General features: G+C 34.2%; 1 protein-coding gene across 13 annotated transcripts in view; it reads left to right on the top strand.

The window, feature by feature from the left end:
- LOC105347760 (polypeptide N-acetylgalactosaminyltransferase 5) overlaps nucleotides 1-16,251 on the top strand; it is a 62,056-nt gene that overhangs the window by 24,976 nt on the left and 20,829 nt on the right. For 9 of the 13 annotated variants that reach the window (XM_066073286.1, XM_066073285.1, XM_066073278.1 and 6 more), the window contains exons 3-4: nucleotides 12,086-12,588; nucleotides 15,440-15,593. In XM_066073286.1, the coding sequence (XP_065929358.1) occupies nucleotides 12,180-12,588; nucleotides 15,440-15,593 (563 nt within the window). In that variant the 5' untranslated portion in view covers nucleotides 12,086-12,179. Of the gene's footprint in view, nucleotides 1-2,706; nucleotides 2,800-3,366; nucleotides 3,680-3,707; nucleotides 3,852-6,211; nucleotides 6,328-12,085; nucleotides 12,589-15,439; nucleotides 15,594-16,251 lie in introns of those variants that run through there. The other 4 variants (XM_066073280.1, XM_066073283.1, XM_066073281.1 and 1 more) reach the window with 4 other exon arrangements.

Here is a 16,251-nt window from a genome sequence, read left to right as displayed (position 1 = left end):
CTTATCTGACATAGATGAATTCTCGCTAACTTGATTGTTACAGAAAGAGATATTGTCACCGTGCAATCAGCTGATTCTCGGAAATTAAATCCACGTTCTCGATTATCGTGGCAAGTCTTCTTCTCCATCCGAGGATTCTGGCGAATAAATCTTCCCTTTCACTGTATTGTTTACCATGTTTGGATCAGTTTCATGTAAAGCAGGAAGAAGAATTAGTCCTGACATTCGATCTATTGCTTTCCATTTGTCCTCGCTTTTTGTGTTATTTTTTGTACCGTTACACATACAATTCTTTTTAAAAAATTACAAATCAGAATCTTTAGATTCTGAACCTGGCATTTTATATAATATAGAAATGGAACTATTTAGATTTTTTCTTTTTAAAAATGAATTTAATTTGCCTCAGATAGCAAATAGATGCAGGTGTCTGAAGAGAGTTTTGAAACTTGTTTAAAATCATTACTCTTTATACTTGTTCTATATAAACATGGGTGAGCAATATATTTGTTAAAAAAAAAAACCCAACATCATTGATTGATTGATTGATTGATTGGTAAGAGGATATTATATTTTTGCAATGGTGATTGCAATTTTTTCATCCACATTACAGCAATTTTCCTTGGGTGGCTAGACATTCGTAACTATGTGATAAAGCAATTAACTACCAAGGTATGTCCAAGCATAGTCCTGGATATTGCAGCAACTCTCTATTGAAACAGCTCTTCGAGCTGAGCCTTCAGCATGGAGGATGAACCAGGCAAATATCATGATCATTCTGGCACAGAAGAGTTTGTTGTTGTAAATCCACGTGGGATTTTATTACATTTTTAGATTGCTGTCTTGGCAATGGCCATATATCATATCGTATCTTCTTGAAACTTGCCGGACCATATATATCATCCCAGCTAGATCCCATGGGAAAAGTAAAATTGGAGGAAAAGCCAAAAATGAAGAATATTTCCAGTCAGCTTCTGCGCTGGAGCATGGTTTGCGATAATAATGCAGCCACTTCGTAAAACAAATTTTCTACTAGCCTCTGAGAGTCATTGCTGGCCTGGGTCTTTTGCTATTTCGTTCTTCTCTCGGAGTAAATTTATTAGTACATTTCCCATGTTTCTGTAATTGGAAATGCTGTCAAGAAGAACAAACCAAGGGGGATAACTGATGAGGTCAATAAATGCTTGCTGGAGCCGGGAAATTAAAACTGATGCCGGAGATTACTGCGGTAAAGGGCTAAACCAAGATTTAAGTGTTTGATACGGACCTTGCCAGTCTCTTGTTAGATGTAGCAATTTAGCAGGGTATTAGATTATACAAGGTCTAGGTTTCTAGTGCTTCTGATAACAGAATATTTCTTTTGTTATTAATTACATTTTGACCATATTGGCATGGATTATTAGAAAAAAAAGTATGGTGACTCTTAACTGAGAAATGGAAATTAATTTAGCATGCAACAGTGCATTATTATACCTTAGCTCTCCTTCAGTCTCTTATTGGATCTTGATCTCCAACCAAGACCAGGGACAAAAGCCTTTGAACATCAGATTTGAGAATTTGGTTAGTGATCCAAATTAATATCTTCCCTGTTTATTTGGTATAAAGACCCAGGATGTAACGTCGGTGCTTTCTGGCCGTCGCCTGTCTGACTGTGTGAAGTCGAGCCATGTGTTTTTCCTGACCACCTTGTCTCAGAGGGACGGAGTAAGGACCCAAGCACACTGCTATCAGACTTAAACGAACCTGATCGAAATCAGGATTCCATACTGGTACAAATAACTTAGAAAGGGGGGGAAACTTTATTATTTCAGACAGATCGTCTCCCCTGAGATGCCCAGCTAGATCACCACGTTTGTTTTGGAGAAAGTTTTAGACTCGACCTGAATGCCTCCAGGGAATTTAACTGTACGATAGCATCTCGATCAGACAATAGGAACCTAGAGGGAACTTTCATAGTAGACTATGTGCAACCACTGATTGTTGACTGTTATTTGTCGATCTGTTTTTCCTGCTATTTGTTGGGTTATTTTCCCTTGACAAGTCTTGAGATTGTCATGCACGCACTTTAGAAGTTAGAAAAAATTAGTCCCACGGTAGTTATTTCCTACTTATTACGAACTATAAAATTTTCAGGAACACATGAAAATCTGTATACATTGTACAAGTAGTATATTAGTCTTTACTTATGGGTATTTATAAATGTACTAAAAATTATTGATCTGAGATCTCCATGTTTTCAGACCCACATTTTGGGTCAAAATCAGAGAAACCTTATAATTTAAGGTCCTCTTGTATCTCGCCATTAAATATAACAGCTTGTCCAATCGAGGTTTAGTTAGAGGTATTGAATATATCCAACGTGCAGTGGTTTAATTTGTAAAAACAGGGCAATTGGTTCTCAGACGAGCCATTTATTGAGCTGAAATAATCTGGAAAGGACTTAAAACAAATTATTCCTCTTGTAGATTATTATTGATCATGTCTGTTTTGAATCATGGCTATTGGAAAAAAAATATTTTTTTCCCTCTTGAATATTATGCCAAGACTGCAAAGCATTCTCGACAGTTAGTCCCATTTAATCAATTTCACAAATTTGCATGATTGATTTATACACACGCCAATGTTTCAATTAAATTATCCACTGTAATGACAGACAGCTGTCAACACTGTTACACAATCACCACTTGATATTTGAGAGAAAAAAAAGATCATATAGGAATAATGCAATATATAGACATTATAACGATGGTTATGATTTTCATTTGACCAGTTTGGAGGAAACAAAGGAATCTTGATAGAAAGGTTTGATATACAGTGTACATACTTTTAGCTACTATAACTATAACTAGCTATGTCAATATATCCATTTCATGCAGACTCTCAAACAAATCATTGTTGTTTTACTTTTCTGGGTTCAAATTTTCAATCAATATACTGTCATTTTTTTTTTTTTTTTTGGCTCAGGTGGAGGAATCGGTTCAGGTCTCTGAGATAAGAGAACAGTGTCTTATTGAACAGGGTTTGTTTAGCGTGGTGTAGGTAGTTTCTAAATACAGATTGATAAGAGACAATTTTAGGTCGGTGAGAGACGTTTAAGTCAACATTACACCAGGTATTGATAGGTTAAGATTGGCATGCAGGTCTCTCCTCATTAATTTAGTTTCAGTCCCTATTCGTAATGCATTTCAATAAAAAAAAAACCCAAAAACTAAACCTGGCCACCTCTACTTCTTTAAGAAATGGCCTTACTTGGAGAGGTAGGTAGCATAGCAATGGTGATATTGATATTATATGGTTTGACCTCTAAGAGTTTAGTAAAAACGATTATATTATTGATGTTATTAGAAGGACATTATCACGGAGCAGGTTGTAGAGACAAATGGTCAGTCAATGGGATTGTGACGGCCAGCTCACATAACCTCTCAGTTCCGTCGACAAGGACATTATTAATTGATCAGTGGAGTATTGATAAAGGGAACTTGCAAAGCGAGCCACTCTCAAACTCTTGCGCTTGTCAGTCCCTGTGTAGTCTTATCCGAGAATAAAGCAGCTGGACTGGGTATTCCTTGATTCATCCGGAGAGTGTTTAATTTCCGCAGAGGTATCGACGGTAAAGTGGACTGGTCCCCAAGTGTAATACTGGTACCCGCTCTCCCCTCTGACTGGAAGTTCGAACTGTCAGGTGTGTGTAAAAGTAGATCCTGTTTGTTGCTAATTCTGCCTCCCTAGTACTCTTGTGTCCGGGTTCAAAATAGGTATTGAGTTTTTTAAAATAAAGGAATTGTACGTGGCAGTCAGAGGATTTTAAATGAACAGATTGTGTGGGTTTGTCTCCCAGTCAAGCTGCAAATTGGGTAGGATTTTGTTTTAAATTTTTTGATATTATTTGTTACTTTTTGAATTACTGTATAGTGTAAAATCTGAAAATAATTTTCAATTGTCAGGAATTTTGTATAATTATGTGGATTTTAAAATTACCTAGCTGTCAGGTATTTTCATCATTCATTAAGAAAAATGATAATAATACTTCAAGTTTAAATTGGTAATGCTTTGAATTTTGAGAATTTTAAAGATTCTAGACTTATAGACTTTTTGTCTCAGGGTTTTTTATAGTGACATATGATATATGATATCGGATTCAGTGTTAATTTCACATGTATTCAAATTGTCATGTTTTTATCTGTCAGTAATACTGCATCGATACTGTCTTCAGTGATTTGATCTGACAGAATCTAAACTTAAATAACTCATTTACAAGATGGAACTGTCAAATTGTGGCATATTATATTTGTACAAGCTATTTAAAGTTCTGATTGACCTAAATTATCTAATATCTTTTAGCAATGATATCACGTACTCTTAAACTAAAGATGTTATTCGCAACATTGATATTTTTGATGAGACCAAAAAAAAATGTGTCTTTTAGCAAGATTTTTTTATGATTATATACTGGTATAAAGCAATCTTTGTGCAATTCTACTAGTGGTTTGATTGACAAGATTTCAAACCTGGTATTGTTGAGATTTTATCCTTCTTATTGGCTGTGTGGATTTTTTTTTTTACTAAGGTTAAAGGGAGGGGGCTTGACAATAACTGTATTTCTATGTTAATTTTCTTTAATTGATGAAATAATCCTATATGATAGTGTGGGCAGAGGTCGAAAAAACTCATTTAAAGATGGAGGCTGTATTTAAAGCGTTAAAGTCGCCACAAACATGATAATTAACATGCTGTGTTATTAATTGTGCTGTTTAAATATTTAATATCTTTACTCGGGGAAATATTTGCTCCTGAATTTCCATGCAATTTACTCTTGCGTCATTACTCTGATTTTAAAATCTCGTAATTATCATAGCCTTTTATCACAAGCTATATTTTTCATTTTTAAAAGGTCTTGATGAAATTTGATTTTTTAATCATTTTGTTTTAATCGAAAAAGATGCTTAATTCGGTCATTGATTCATTTGACATTTTTATAGCCTCCACCCACCCTTTATCTCCTTATCTACAAGATATATGATGTGCGTAGTAATACATGAAATCTAAATTTTGACAAGTGAAAGAATTTTCAAATGATTTTTTAGTATTTGAAATTAAGATCGATTTTGTCTTTGGAAAAACAACAATTAAAGGAAAACATCTTGTAAAATAAATAGATTTATGTTGTAAGATCGACAGGCCCTTAGTGCATTTGAGGTACGTGCAATAAAAGATGTTAGATATCGTACCCTTATCATTGATGGAGGACTCGATTTAAGGCAGTGCAGGGTAACATATGGTGCCTTTGTCCAGGATCATTATTTACTTATCTCACAGCCAACAAAAGAGTCAATCATTTAACAATTCAAGGCTCATCCTGTAAAGAAGAACAATTCTTTTGTAGGTGATTGATTTGTGTTAATTAGTTGTTAGAATACTGTGCCCACCTTTTCCACTCATAAGCGTTATGAAGTGCAACAGCTTTTTTGTGTTGCATTATTCAACTTGCTCTAATAGTTACTCTGAATTATGAGAGAGAGCAGAGAGCAATATATGGTACACTTGGTTACACTACATTATGAAAGAGAGAAGAGAGCAATAAAAAGTTTTGTTACAGGAGAGAGAGAGAGAGAGAGAGAGAGAGAGAGAGAGAGAGAGAGAGTATTAAATTGTTTAAAGAGAAAAAGCGATTGGCAAGGTAGAGAAATAAAAGTAGAGTACGAAAAAATTAACATTTTCATTTACTATGGTTATATATATTCGTAAAGAATCTGACTTCTGTTTGTAGTTGAAGGAGTTGAATTATGTAATATGAATCTTTGATATTTGTCAAAGAGGTCTCAGGTTAAATTTCCCTTTGAGAACTATTGAGAATTCTTATTAATTTGGTGACAGAAAGGTTTTGATTGGATGTGCAGTGTCAGAGATGAAAGTTTCAATACGTACAGCAAAGGTTGAATAATTTGCATCATATGGCAGAAACCTGTTTTATAGCAGTAAAGGCAACTGTATTTAAATGTGACAAGATTTTTTTTTTTTTTTAAAGAATGACACTCTTGTATGATAATTAATCTTTTTATTATAACATTGCGGTAAGATAATGGTGTCACTCACAAGGGAGAAACTCCTAGTTCTCCATAGTTTGCATAAATTATTTCAGAGCTTACGCATCTTATTCTTGAAGACCATCGAGTGTTGGTTTTCCAATTCTCTAGGCTTGTTTTCTTCACTCCAGGTTTTCAGGGAAAAGGTTTTACACAAGTTTGAGGATCTTCAGATATTACTCTATACTTTTTTTTGGAATAGCTTGGAATTTATTCAGTTTCGGAATTAACATTTTGTCTTGAAACGGTAAGTTTCCTGTTAATTGTTTTTTTTGTTTTTTTTTAATACCGGTAGTTCTATAAAAATTAAGATGTCATCATGACAACTTACGTATTGAATTGACCTGAAAATTATAAATATGATTTTTATTCTAGCTGTAAACTTTATTATAGTAACGAAAAAATTGCAAATATTAAAACTTTTGAAATTTGAATATTTTTCTTTATTCTTAAACTGCTACAAATATATTAGTTTTTTTTCCAGAAAATTAGAATATAATTTCAAATCATAGTTATCACCCAGCCATGTGTAAATGCACAGTTATTTTATTTTTCTACAATATTGTCTCTGCAACTATCTAGGATATAAGGAAATCGTAATGCCTGAATTTCTTAATTAGGTTGGAATGGGGGGGGGGGCTATTTGATACATGAATTTATAGAAGGCTGAGTAAGAAGATTCACCTGCAATCGCAAATGTCAATTGAAAAGTCGAGCATGAAAATTTAAATGAGAGGATTCACCAATTGCAAATGTCAGTCGGAAATCAAGCATGAAAATTAAAAAAAAGAATTGTACATATACATGTATACGTGACCGTCTGTAGATGTCAATATTTGACAAGCTATGTGACAGTTTACTGAGTTTAGACGTCAACTTTTAACACTCCATTTCTATTTATGGGATGTTTTATCAACAGCGATCGGGCTGTCCAATTTTTTAATTACTAGATGCATTGTTCCAGAGGCTGTACATATGTTGTTGATCAAATTCTGATCTTTTAATTTTTTTTTTAATAATAAAAACTTTTGATTTATGGATGGCTTTGAGATGAAAATTTTAATTTATTTATAACATAATGTAGTGTCCTCCATTTACAGCAGGCAGTGGCGATCAATAATGGTCCATATATACCTGTATCTTAACAGCCATTGTGAAATGTGTGTGTGATGTACGTAAAATACTGTGTATATAAAAATTTTCTGTGAGCTCATGACCACACAGAAGAAGTTTTAAGTGTAGGTCGAGGTATTATGTGAAATTTTAAAATGAAGAAGGTTGAATTATATTATGTACCTATTTGATTGGCAATGAGGACGATGGCAAGAAGTTTATTAATGGTCCCTGAGACAGCAACTATTTCAGGAGGCAAAGCCGATCATGTTTATTTGTTGTAATTTTACATAGAAACTTTAATACATACTATGTGACCACAATGGCTTCCAAAATGACTATAATCTATCAAAACAAGGAATGTATTTTGAAGAAAAGCAGTAGATTTTCTTATATAACCGGTAGGCGGGAGGCAGAGCTAATTAAAAGCATTGAGAAACTTTACGTATGTAATAAAGGGTAAAGAGGACTTGTTCAAGTTACTTGTAAAATGTCAATGCGTTCGTGATCCAGTTGATTTTAAAGAGTAAATATTTATGAGGGAAGATCATAATTTGCTTACCTGTTGGGGTTAGGTGTGGTTAAATAATTTCACCTGAATACCTTTTTTTTGCTATTTCCATTATGAATTTGTAATATATTTGTTTACAACCAGTTTATAGATTAAGATTTGTCATCAAAGGTTATTGACTCTGTTTATAACTGTCCCTCCCTCACATTTTATTTCCCGAAATTTTTATACAAATAATGTACTCTGTTTAACAATACTGAATTATAATGGATCTAGTACAAAAGGTGGAAGAGTGGGTCTGAGGGGGTGGGGACCCAGTAGTCCATTGTCGCTTAGTTTGTATATACACCCCAGTCCCCCCCCCCCCCCCCCCCCCCCCCAACCATTATCCCCTTCTCAAATGATAAATGAAAGAGAATGAGTTGATTCTTTAAAGATTTAAAAAATGATATCAAATGTAAGTTTGAAATGAAGTATTAATGATTTTATTAGCTATAGTGTAATGGACACGGTAGGGTTTTTTTTTTCTTTGATTGGCAAAATGATATTCACTGCTTAAACCTGGCTATTTCAGGGGAAAAAAGACTGCTGAATGAATTGGGGGAAATATTGTATAATGTGCTGTATCTATTATGTTCAGCCTTAGGCCTGTCACTGCTTTTCTGAAATTGCCAAGATGACATGAATATTTCTGCAAGTGTAATTGATTATCAACATTTCGTTGTGCCTCAATATAGAGTCTTCTGAAGATTGAAATATTAATTTTCTTGTGATAACAATAATAGAAACTTCAGAACTGTGGAGAACAGACTGACAACTTGTTATTGCAGTGGGCTTAAAAAAAAATTGAGCCATGCATCTTTTAATGAAAAAAATAAAAGAAAGCGATGGCTAAGATGACGGAACAATTAAATGGAGAGATATGTGTCATGTCAAAGAGACAGTCAAGACCGGTATGCTATTACCTAAAGTCATGCGCTGCGGTTTTATGTGCATCTAGCGGTTAGATTTAATCTTGAGATGAGTGTTCATAAATCTTGTTGAACATCACTTTAGACATGTGTAAAGTTGTAAGACTGCATTTCTGGTTTTAATTCCAAAACAATTAACTTTGCATTATTCAAATTACATTACTTGTCAAGACAGCTGTTGGGTCAGCAGTTTCATGTAATAATGTATATCCACTTTTAGAAGAGATTACAAACTGAATAATGCTTTGACAAATATCCCCCTCTCTCTCTCTCTTTCCCTCTTGCTCTCTCACTCTATCCATCCATCTATATTTCATTCATTCATTTCATTCATTCATTCATTCATTCATTCATTCATTCATTCATTCATATCTCTTTCTCTCATTCATATCTCTCTCTCTCTCTCTCTCTCTCTCTCTCTCTCTCTCTCTCTCTCTCTCTCTCTCTCTCTCTCTCTCTCTCTCTCTCTCTCTCTCTCTCTCTCTCTCTCTCTCTCATAAACACTATAACCTGAGTGATACTGTATTGTGTCAGTTGAGACCTTCAATGTTTACTGTATATAACCAATGACCTTAACACAGTGTAAATGTCATTCAATCAGACAACTAAATGCAGCACAATGGGACAATATGACAATGACAGTATTGTCCCAGAAATTCTATAGCCTCCTTCCAACCCAACTCCCCCAACCCTTAACCATCATCTCCTCCGGGGGGGGGGGGGGTTGCTAGCTTTCTGTTTTTAACACCCCCATCTTGGTTTGGGAAGTTTAGGGTTTGCATCAGGGGTCGGACAAATTGGTCCATAAACCTGTCCATTAAAAGTTGTGGGGGGAGATCCCTAAGGGATGCCCACCCCACACAGTCTGATAATTATAGCAAGTTCTACTTACAGGCTGGGGAATTAATTTGTATATATTTAGCTTTAATGGTCCTCCCTTTGTATTAATGGTAACAATTCATGCAATTTATTTATTGTTTGCAGTAACAGTAGTGTATTTTTCACATTTTGTCTTTATTTTACATTGTAACAGAAATTGCAGGCATAAATCATTTTGGACAGATAGAAATTATCTTGACTTTTTATTGTTAATTTGTACTGTAAATAATAATGGGGGTTTGGCTATATTGTACTTTTAAAAAAATGTCATTGATAATTGGAGTGCATGAGTTGTTGAATTAATAACAATTTCTAGTAAGTATCTAGCAATATTTTTTAATGGCTTTTTTAATATATCTGTATAAGGACTGCAACTGCATCCTGATGGTAAATGAAATGTGAATACATCCTGACCAAATTCTAGTTAAAATTAGATCTTTGATCAGCTCCTAATAGCTCACTATTAGGGGCGGATCAAAGATCTAATTTTAATTAGATTGCATCAGGACCTAGTGCATGTACATATTGGAAGTCTTCAAATAAGGAACATTCATTTTCAACACAAAATAAATTTTTATCCACCTTTACATTTTTTTTTACACCATATACATTGTACTTGCATAATACCTGATGAATGTTGAATACTTATATCCCAAGTTGAAATGGTGTATTATGGGGACATTTATAAATGCTTACAAAGTTCAGTCTGATTTTAAATTTCAAAGCTGCGTCTGTGTTGAATAGCATTCAAACATTAGTTTCTTAATGTTTGCTAGCCTGAGAAGAGAATTACCAGGTAATTCGTTTGTATTCATTATTACAGTAACTACCAGTCTTATGGTTGCCATTGCCCTGATTTATATGCTTGTCTTTTAAGAATGGGCGGAATGTTTTAATAGTATATGTGTGGTCAAGTTACCTATGGTAATTGTCTATTGTTCAGAGAGTGATGTATTTATTCTTTGTTTTTTTTTTTCTAAATAGTAGGGGTTGTTGTTGTTTTTATGGGCTCATGGTCACAGCGATTTATTGTTCTATAAATCAGGTCAGACAATACGAGCACTGATGTTTTATACAATAGGCTGGAGTTGGTCACTAATTTCGACTATAAGTATATCTTAATTACTATACACTGTTGATGTTGAACCCCCCTCCCCCTCCTCCTCCTCCCCCCCCCCCCCCCCCCCAAAAAAAAAATTGTATGTTAAAAATTTTCTATATCTATTGTAAATTGTATTTAATATATGTGTAGTTATCTCAGTTAAACATTAGGATAAAATTGTTACAAAGTCATGTAATGGCATTGGCCATGGACGATAATTAATAGATCTGTACATCTTATATAATAATTATTATATATCTGATCATGCAGTTATCATTAATTACTTTGCCTGTACGAATGGCTATGTAAGTAGTATGTAGTTCGCTGCTATTGCACTGCTCATGTTAGAATGGCGTAGTATTATAACTGTCTGTGGGCCAGGGGTTTCTAAAATTTGGGGGCTGATTAATGGTTATAAGGGAATCTTGTATTTTTTTAGTCCGAAATGTTGTGGTTTTCTTTCGTCCCATTGTATGTTAAGTTAGGGAGTACTATTTTGAATAAGAAATGCATTTGAAATGACAGCCAGGCACTCAGAACATTTGTTACTGAAATTCAGGACTTCGGCACATCTACAGATAAAAATTTTTTTTTATTTAAACAAAACCACTATTGTCAAAGACTTTATAAATATTTGTATATTTCTATGTAGATTCTTTTATATTTATAAATAATTTTCATAATCTGTGTGAATTTCTGCCCATAAATTTTTACCAGAGATATATTTGGTATTAAAAATTATACTGACTGACTTATGCAGATTAATTGCTGTTATAATGGCAGAATGCTTAAAAGTTTCGAATGTTTCGAAGCTTAATGTTCAAACTTTTATAAGCATTGGCATGAAATATTAATATTTCCCTTAAAATAATTTTTATGATGCAGAAGTATGTGAACTTATATCTATAGCCTTAGGTATGATTTATATGACTAATCTATATTCTAACTTCCATATTATTTTCATCATAGTGTTGTATATTTTTAGATTATACCATTCATACAGGAAATAATGCAGAAATATTGAGGAATTTATCTCACTCTCATGTTTAAATCATTGATGATTGAATACAATAAATGTCCACAAAATAAGTTATCAATCGACTAGGCTGTACGTTATCCAATAGAAAATATTTTCTGTATCATTATGTAGAATCAGAAAATTTAAAGGGATATGGTAATTGCAGACAATTTATGATTTATTCCTCTGCATGTATTTTTAGTGAGACCTTTTTCTCTGTTATACATTTTATAGTTTTTAAAACATTGTAGTGAATTCCATTTTGAATTAATTTAGTAACCCTGCCTCGAAACCAAACTCATAGCTGAATATGCAAGAAAAACTGACATTATAGACAACAAGAAAATATGATATTTAATTATTTAATAGCTTGACGATTTTCATAAACATAATTTTTTGTATATTTTTCAGATAAAAAGAGCAAGATGTCTTGACACCACACACTGCAAAGGGAAAGAACTCCTTATTTGACAGAACTTAAGATCTCAGCAATAATCGTGACACAATGGCCAGCTTCTACCGAAGAAAACGGGGTCTCATTTTCAAATTCATCGTCGGAATTCCAGCCTTATGGTTCTTAATTGTGATATTTACAACATATCAGGGCAAGCTCTCAAACAGTGACAGTGACACTGAGAAACGTCAGGAACGCGAAGTGATCCACAGAGAAAAAGACATCGTTCCCCCGCCCGATAATCATATACATTTTGGTGATGGTGATAAATTAAGACACGATCGCAAAATTCACGAGGAGGAGAAGCAGAATTTGGCGAATAAAATTCAGTTAGACATGCACGAGAATAGGCAACAGCGAGAAGATACTGGGCGTGAGTCTGCCAAAAAGGACGATACGCTACGGTACAAACAGAAGCAATCCTTGCCAGAGAGGCCTTACGTGGACCCAAATGCACCAGGTATAAATTCACTAGCAACGTTGTTGAGATGTAACTCAAATTACTTCTTAATGTCGTGGCCTATCAGTTAAGTTTTAGGAATTTTTATTGAGAATGTACTTGGTTTGATTTTCCTTGCACCCTGATATGCAATGCAAAGAGAAGTAATTTTTTCTTCTTAAAAATTAGGTTTTCAAGATTGAAAGATACTTCATAATTATGAACTGATGAACTCTACTTGATAATTGATAAAGAGAAAGCTATATATATATTTCTATTGCTCTCACTTTTGATATGATTAGACAACTGAATTTCAAAGTGGAATGCATATACTTAAAATTTAAACTAATACATCATTCAAAATAGACATCAAATTTGCATGATTACTTTTCGTAATTTATTTAACATTTTCTTTGAAGCCTATTTCCATCTAAAATTTTATTTTGCGAAATTGGATTGATTTTATGGTTGTTTGAAATATGAAAATGCATTCAAAAAAGAAATTTTTTTTAGTTTGTTTCATGTTGATTAAGCAAAACTTATTCTCAGTTCTGTAAATTCCTTATATCACGCGAGTACTTAATTCCGCGATCCTGCTGTTTTGTATCAAATCGTGATAATATAAAATCGCGAAAGCGGGAGATGTATTCATATTTCTGATAGTTCTCAACTCTCAGAAAATAATAGTGAGGTTTTAAAATCAGCGAGGGATGCCTCTCGTGATTTTAGGCGTACATAAATTTGTCGCGTTTTATAAGGAATTTACAGTATCTCAGTATACTTGTTTCAATAAAGTAACACAAATGAACGCGAGAAAGATCTAAGTCAGCTGTTGAATATTTCCTCACAGTGTAATGAAAATGACATATATCAAAGAGTCAATGAGGTAAAATGATAACCTTTTCTTCCTGAATTTATTAAAATATTCCTTGCATAAAATCCCCCTTGAAAGTATGGTCACATCTGGCAAAAAGAAACAAGACAGATTAGGCTGGCACTGCTTATGTAATGTAATAAATTTGCTTGCATGCAGTAAAACTGGATTATAGCAAACCTCTGGAGATATGCAAGACAGGCCAAAATGACTAAGTTAGAACGCTTTGTTCTTTCTCATCATCAATCCAAATTATTCTGGTTTTCAGGAGGGAATTGAATTTGAATATAATGGTGTGGTGTTCTCAAAATATATATCTGTAACTTGTCCTAGTTGTTTAAAAATGCTTATAATTGAGCTCTCACAAAGTACTATTGTCAGAGTATTATATTAGTTCATGTTGGCGCTTTGAACTGAATGATAAATAGCTGACAGGATTTCTCAATACTGGGGTACACATGTTATTTATAGCCAGAAAGATCCAACTGCATCTGCCAAATACAATGTAAAAGATGGCAGAAAATCCAGTTTTGCAATCAATAATGAAAGTGCAAATTTAAAGTAAAAAGACCTTAGATGTGCAGAAATTGTTTTGCATGTTTAGCATAAAGTTTTGAGAATCTGAGAATTTCACATTGGTACATTTTAAAGTCATTCAAAGCAATACAGGTGGAGGAGTCCTTGAAAGTCTTCGAAATTATTAGTGTTTGTTTTCGAAAAGTCTGGTACTCGAATGTCATAACCTTCCTCCAATGTATTCGGAAATCAGAGGTTGAAAGACACTCATTTTCAATATCTTTGTTTTTCTTTTTAATGATTTTGTCAAGAATCTTTTTTAACTGATATTTTTTCATCCAAACTACGATTTTATATTAAATAGTATGTGCTTTAGTTAAAAGAATAAAATTTAGGTCTGGGTATAATGTCGGGAAGAAAAAAGTCGTAGAAAAGTGGGAATGAAACTATATTTGAGCTGAATTGCCTAACTCATTTCCTTCCAAGATTAATCAAGATGCTCCTTTCAAGATAAATCAAGAAAAACTTTCTGTCAACGGTGACTAGGTTTTACTGTTATGGAATTTATCGGGAACGGCACAAAAAGCCTTATATATCGTCTGGACTGTGTTTTTTTTTTCCTTCGTCTTCTAGTGGCTTGATCCCTGCTTTGTAACGAGTTTTGAAATTTATTTGATTACTTGATGGCGGCTTGGATAATCGCGGACAGCATTAACGAGGTTTGATGTATTGGCTTGACAGCATAAAACAGCAGAGGATTGAAGACTTTCCTCCCTATGTCTGTGCTCTCCATAAATTTCCTTCTCTCTCGCTTTCTCGGCTCCTTAGAAAGCTTTAAAAGGAAAGAGGCTCTAAAGTGAGAGCTTACAGTGTTGTTAGCTAATGGAGAATTGTAGGACAAAACACAGTTCCTTTGTTGATAGATGGTCCTATTTGGGTTGCGCACTGTCTTATTGTGTGGATCTGATGTACTTTGGTCTCTTGGGGGTGGGTGATATATGTTGCCATTTTCTTCTTTCTGTCTGCTTTCATTAGCTTCTTAGCTGAACAGTTGGATTCTGATGTATTGGAAAGGATAGGATATGATAATAGAAATTTCTGCTTTTACAGTTTACATATGCATTAATATACAATTATCATACATGTACATTGAACATTGCAAAGCAATTTAAATTAAAGCAAAAAAGAAAAAAAGAAAAATGAAATTAAAAATATAGAATTGTCGACTCCATACAATTTACCACAATGTTTGATCTTCTGTTTGAAAGTAAAGGCTACTAGGCAAGTAAAGCAACAACCAAAAAATTATGATATTAAAAAAACTTGCTGAGACGAATTACCACCATGTTTGATTTACATGTTCGAAGGTGAAGGTGGCAAAGCAAATTACACCCCCCCCCTCCCCCTACTATAAAAAAAAGATTATAAAAAAGATTCACTTGCTGAGCCAATTAACCACCATGTTTGATTTTCTCGTTGTAGGTGAGGGTGGCAAGGCGGTGGTGATAGACAAGGACAAGCTGTCTCCAGAGGAGAAGAAGAAGTTTGACGACGGCTGGCAGAAGAATGCGTTTAACCAGTACGCCAGTGACATGATCTCACTGCACCGCTCCCTACCCGACGTCCGCGACCCAGAGTAAGTGTCCCCCCCCCATGCTCCACTTTGAGTGGATCAAACAACCCTTAATGTCATCACTTTGTGCTCCACTGTGTGTGGATCAACAACAATACTTATGCAAGTATCTTCATTGTGTATAGAGAAACACATAATCTCTCCACCAGTGTTAATTTCTCCACTGTGTGGATCAGTAACCCATTGTCATTTTACTGTGTGGAGTGGCCCATATTAATCACTCCTCTTTCCACCTTGCGTGGGGCACCCATTATCTTTCCACTCTTCACTTTGTAGTGCAGCCCACAATTTACTGTGTGTGGAATTACCTACAGTAACATTAATTTCTCCACATTCCACTCTGTGTGTGGCACCTTTTATCTCTATAATTTTCACATCTGTAATCTCTCCACGTTCTAGAAGCACCCATAATCTCCCTCATTCCACTTTGTGTTTATCTCTTTTCTTCACTGTGTGGAGAACCAAAAATCTCCATTCTTCGATATGTGGATTACCCAGTATCCCAACTCTCTATTTTGCATGTAGGACCCATTATCTCCAATTCTTCACTGTGTGGAGAACCCAATATCTCCACTCTCCATTTTTTTTTTTATTGAGGACACATTATTTTTCCACTCCCTGCTTTGTGTGGAACACTAAATATCTCTCCAAATACCAATGA

The sequence above is a fragment of the Magallana gigas genome, chromosome 10 (assembly GCF_963853765.1).
Source record: "Magallana gigas chromosome 10, xbMagGiga1.1, whole genome shotgun sequence".
NCBI classification, from domain to species: domain Eukaryota; kingdom Metazoa; phylum Mollusca; class Bivalvia; order Ostreida; family Ostreidae; genus Magallana; species Magallana gigas.
Note: the sequence above shows the minus strand (reverse complement) of the source record. Positions and strands in the feature narration are given on the sequence as shown.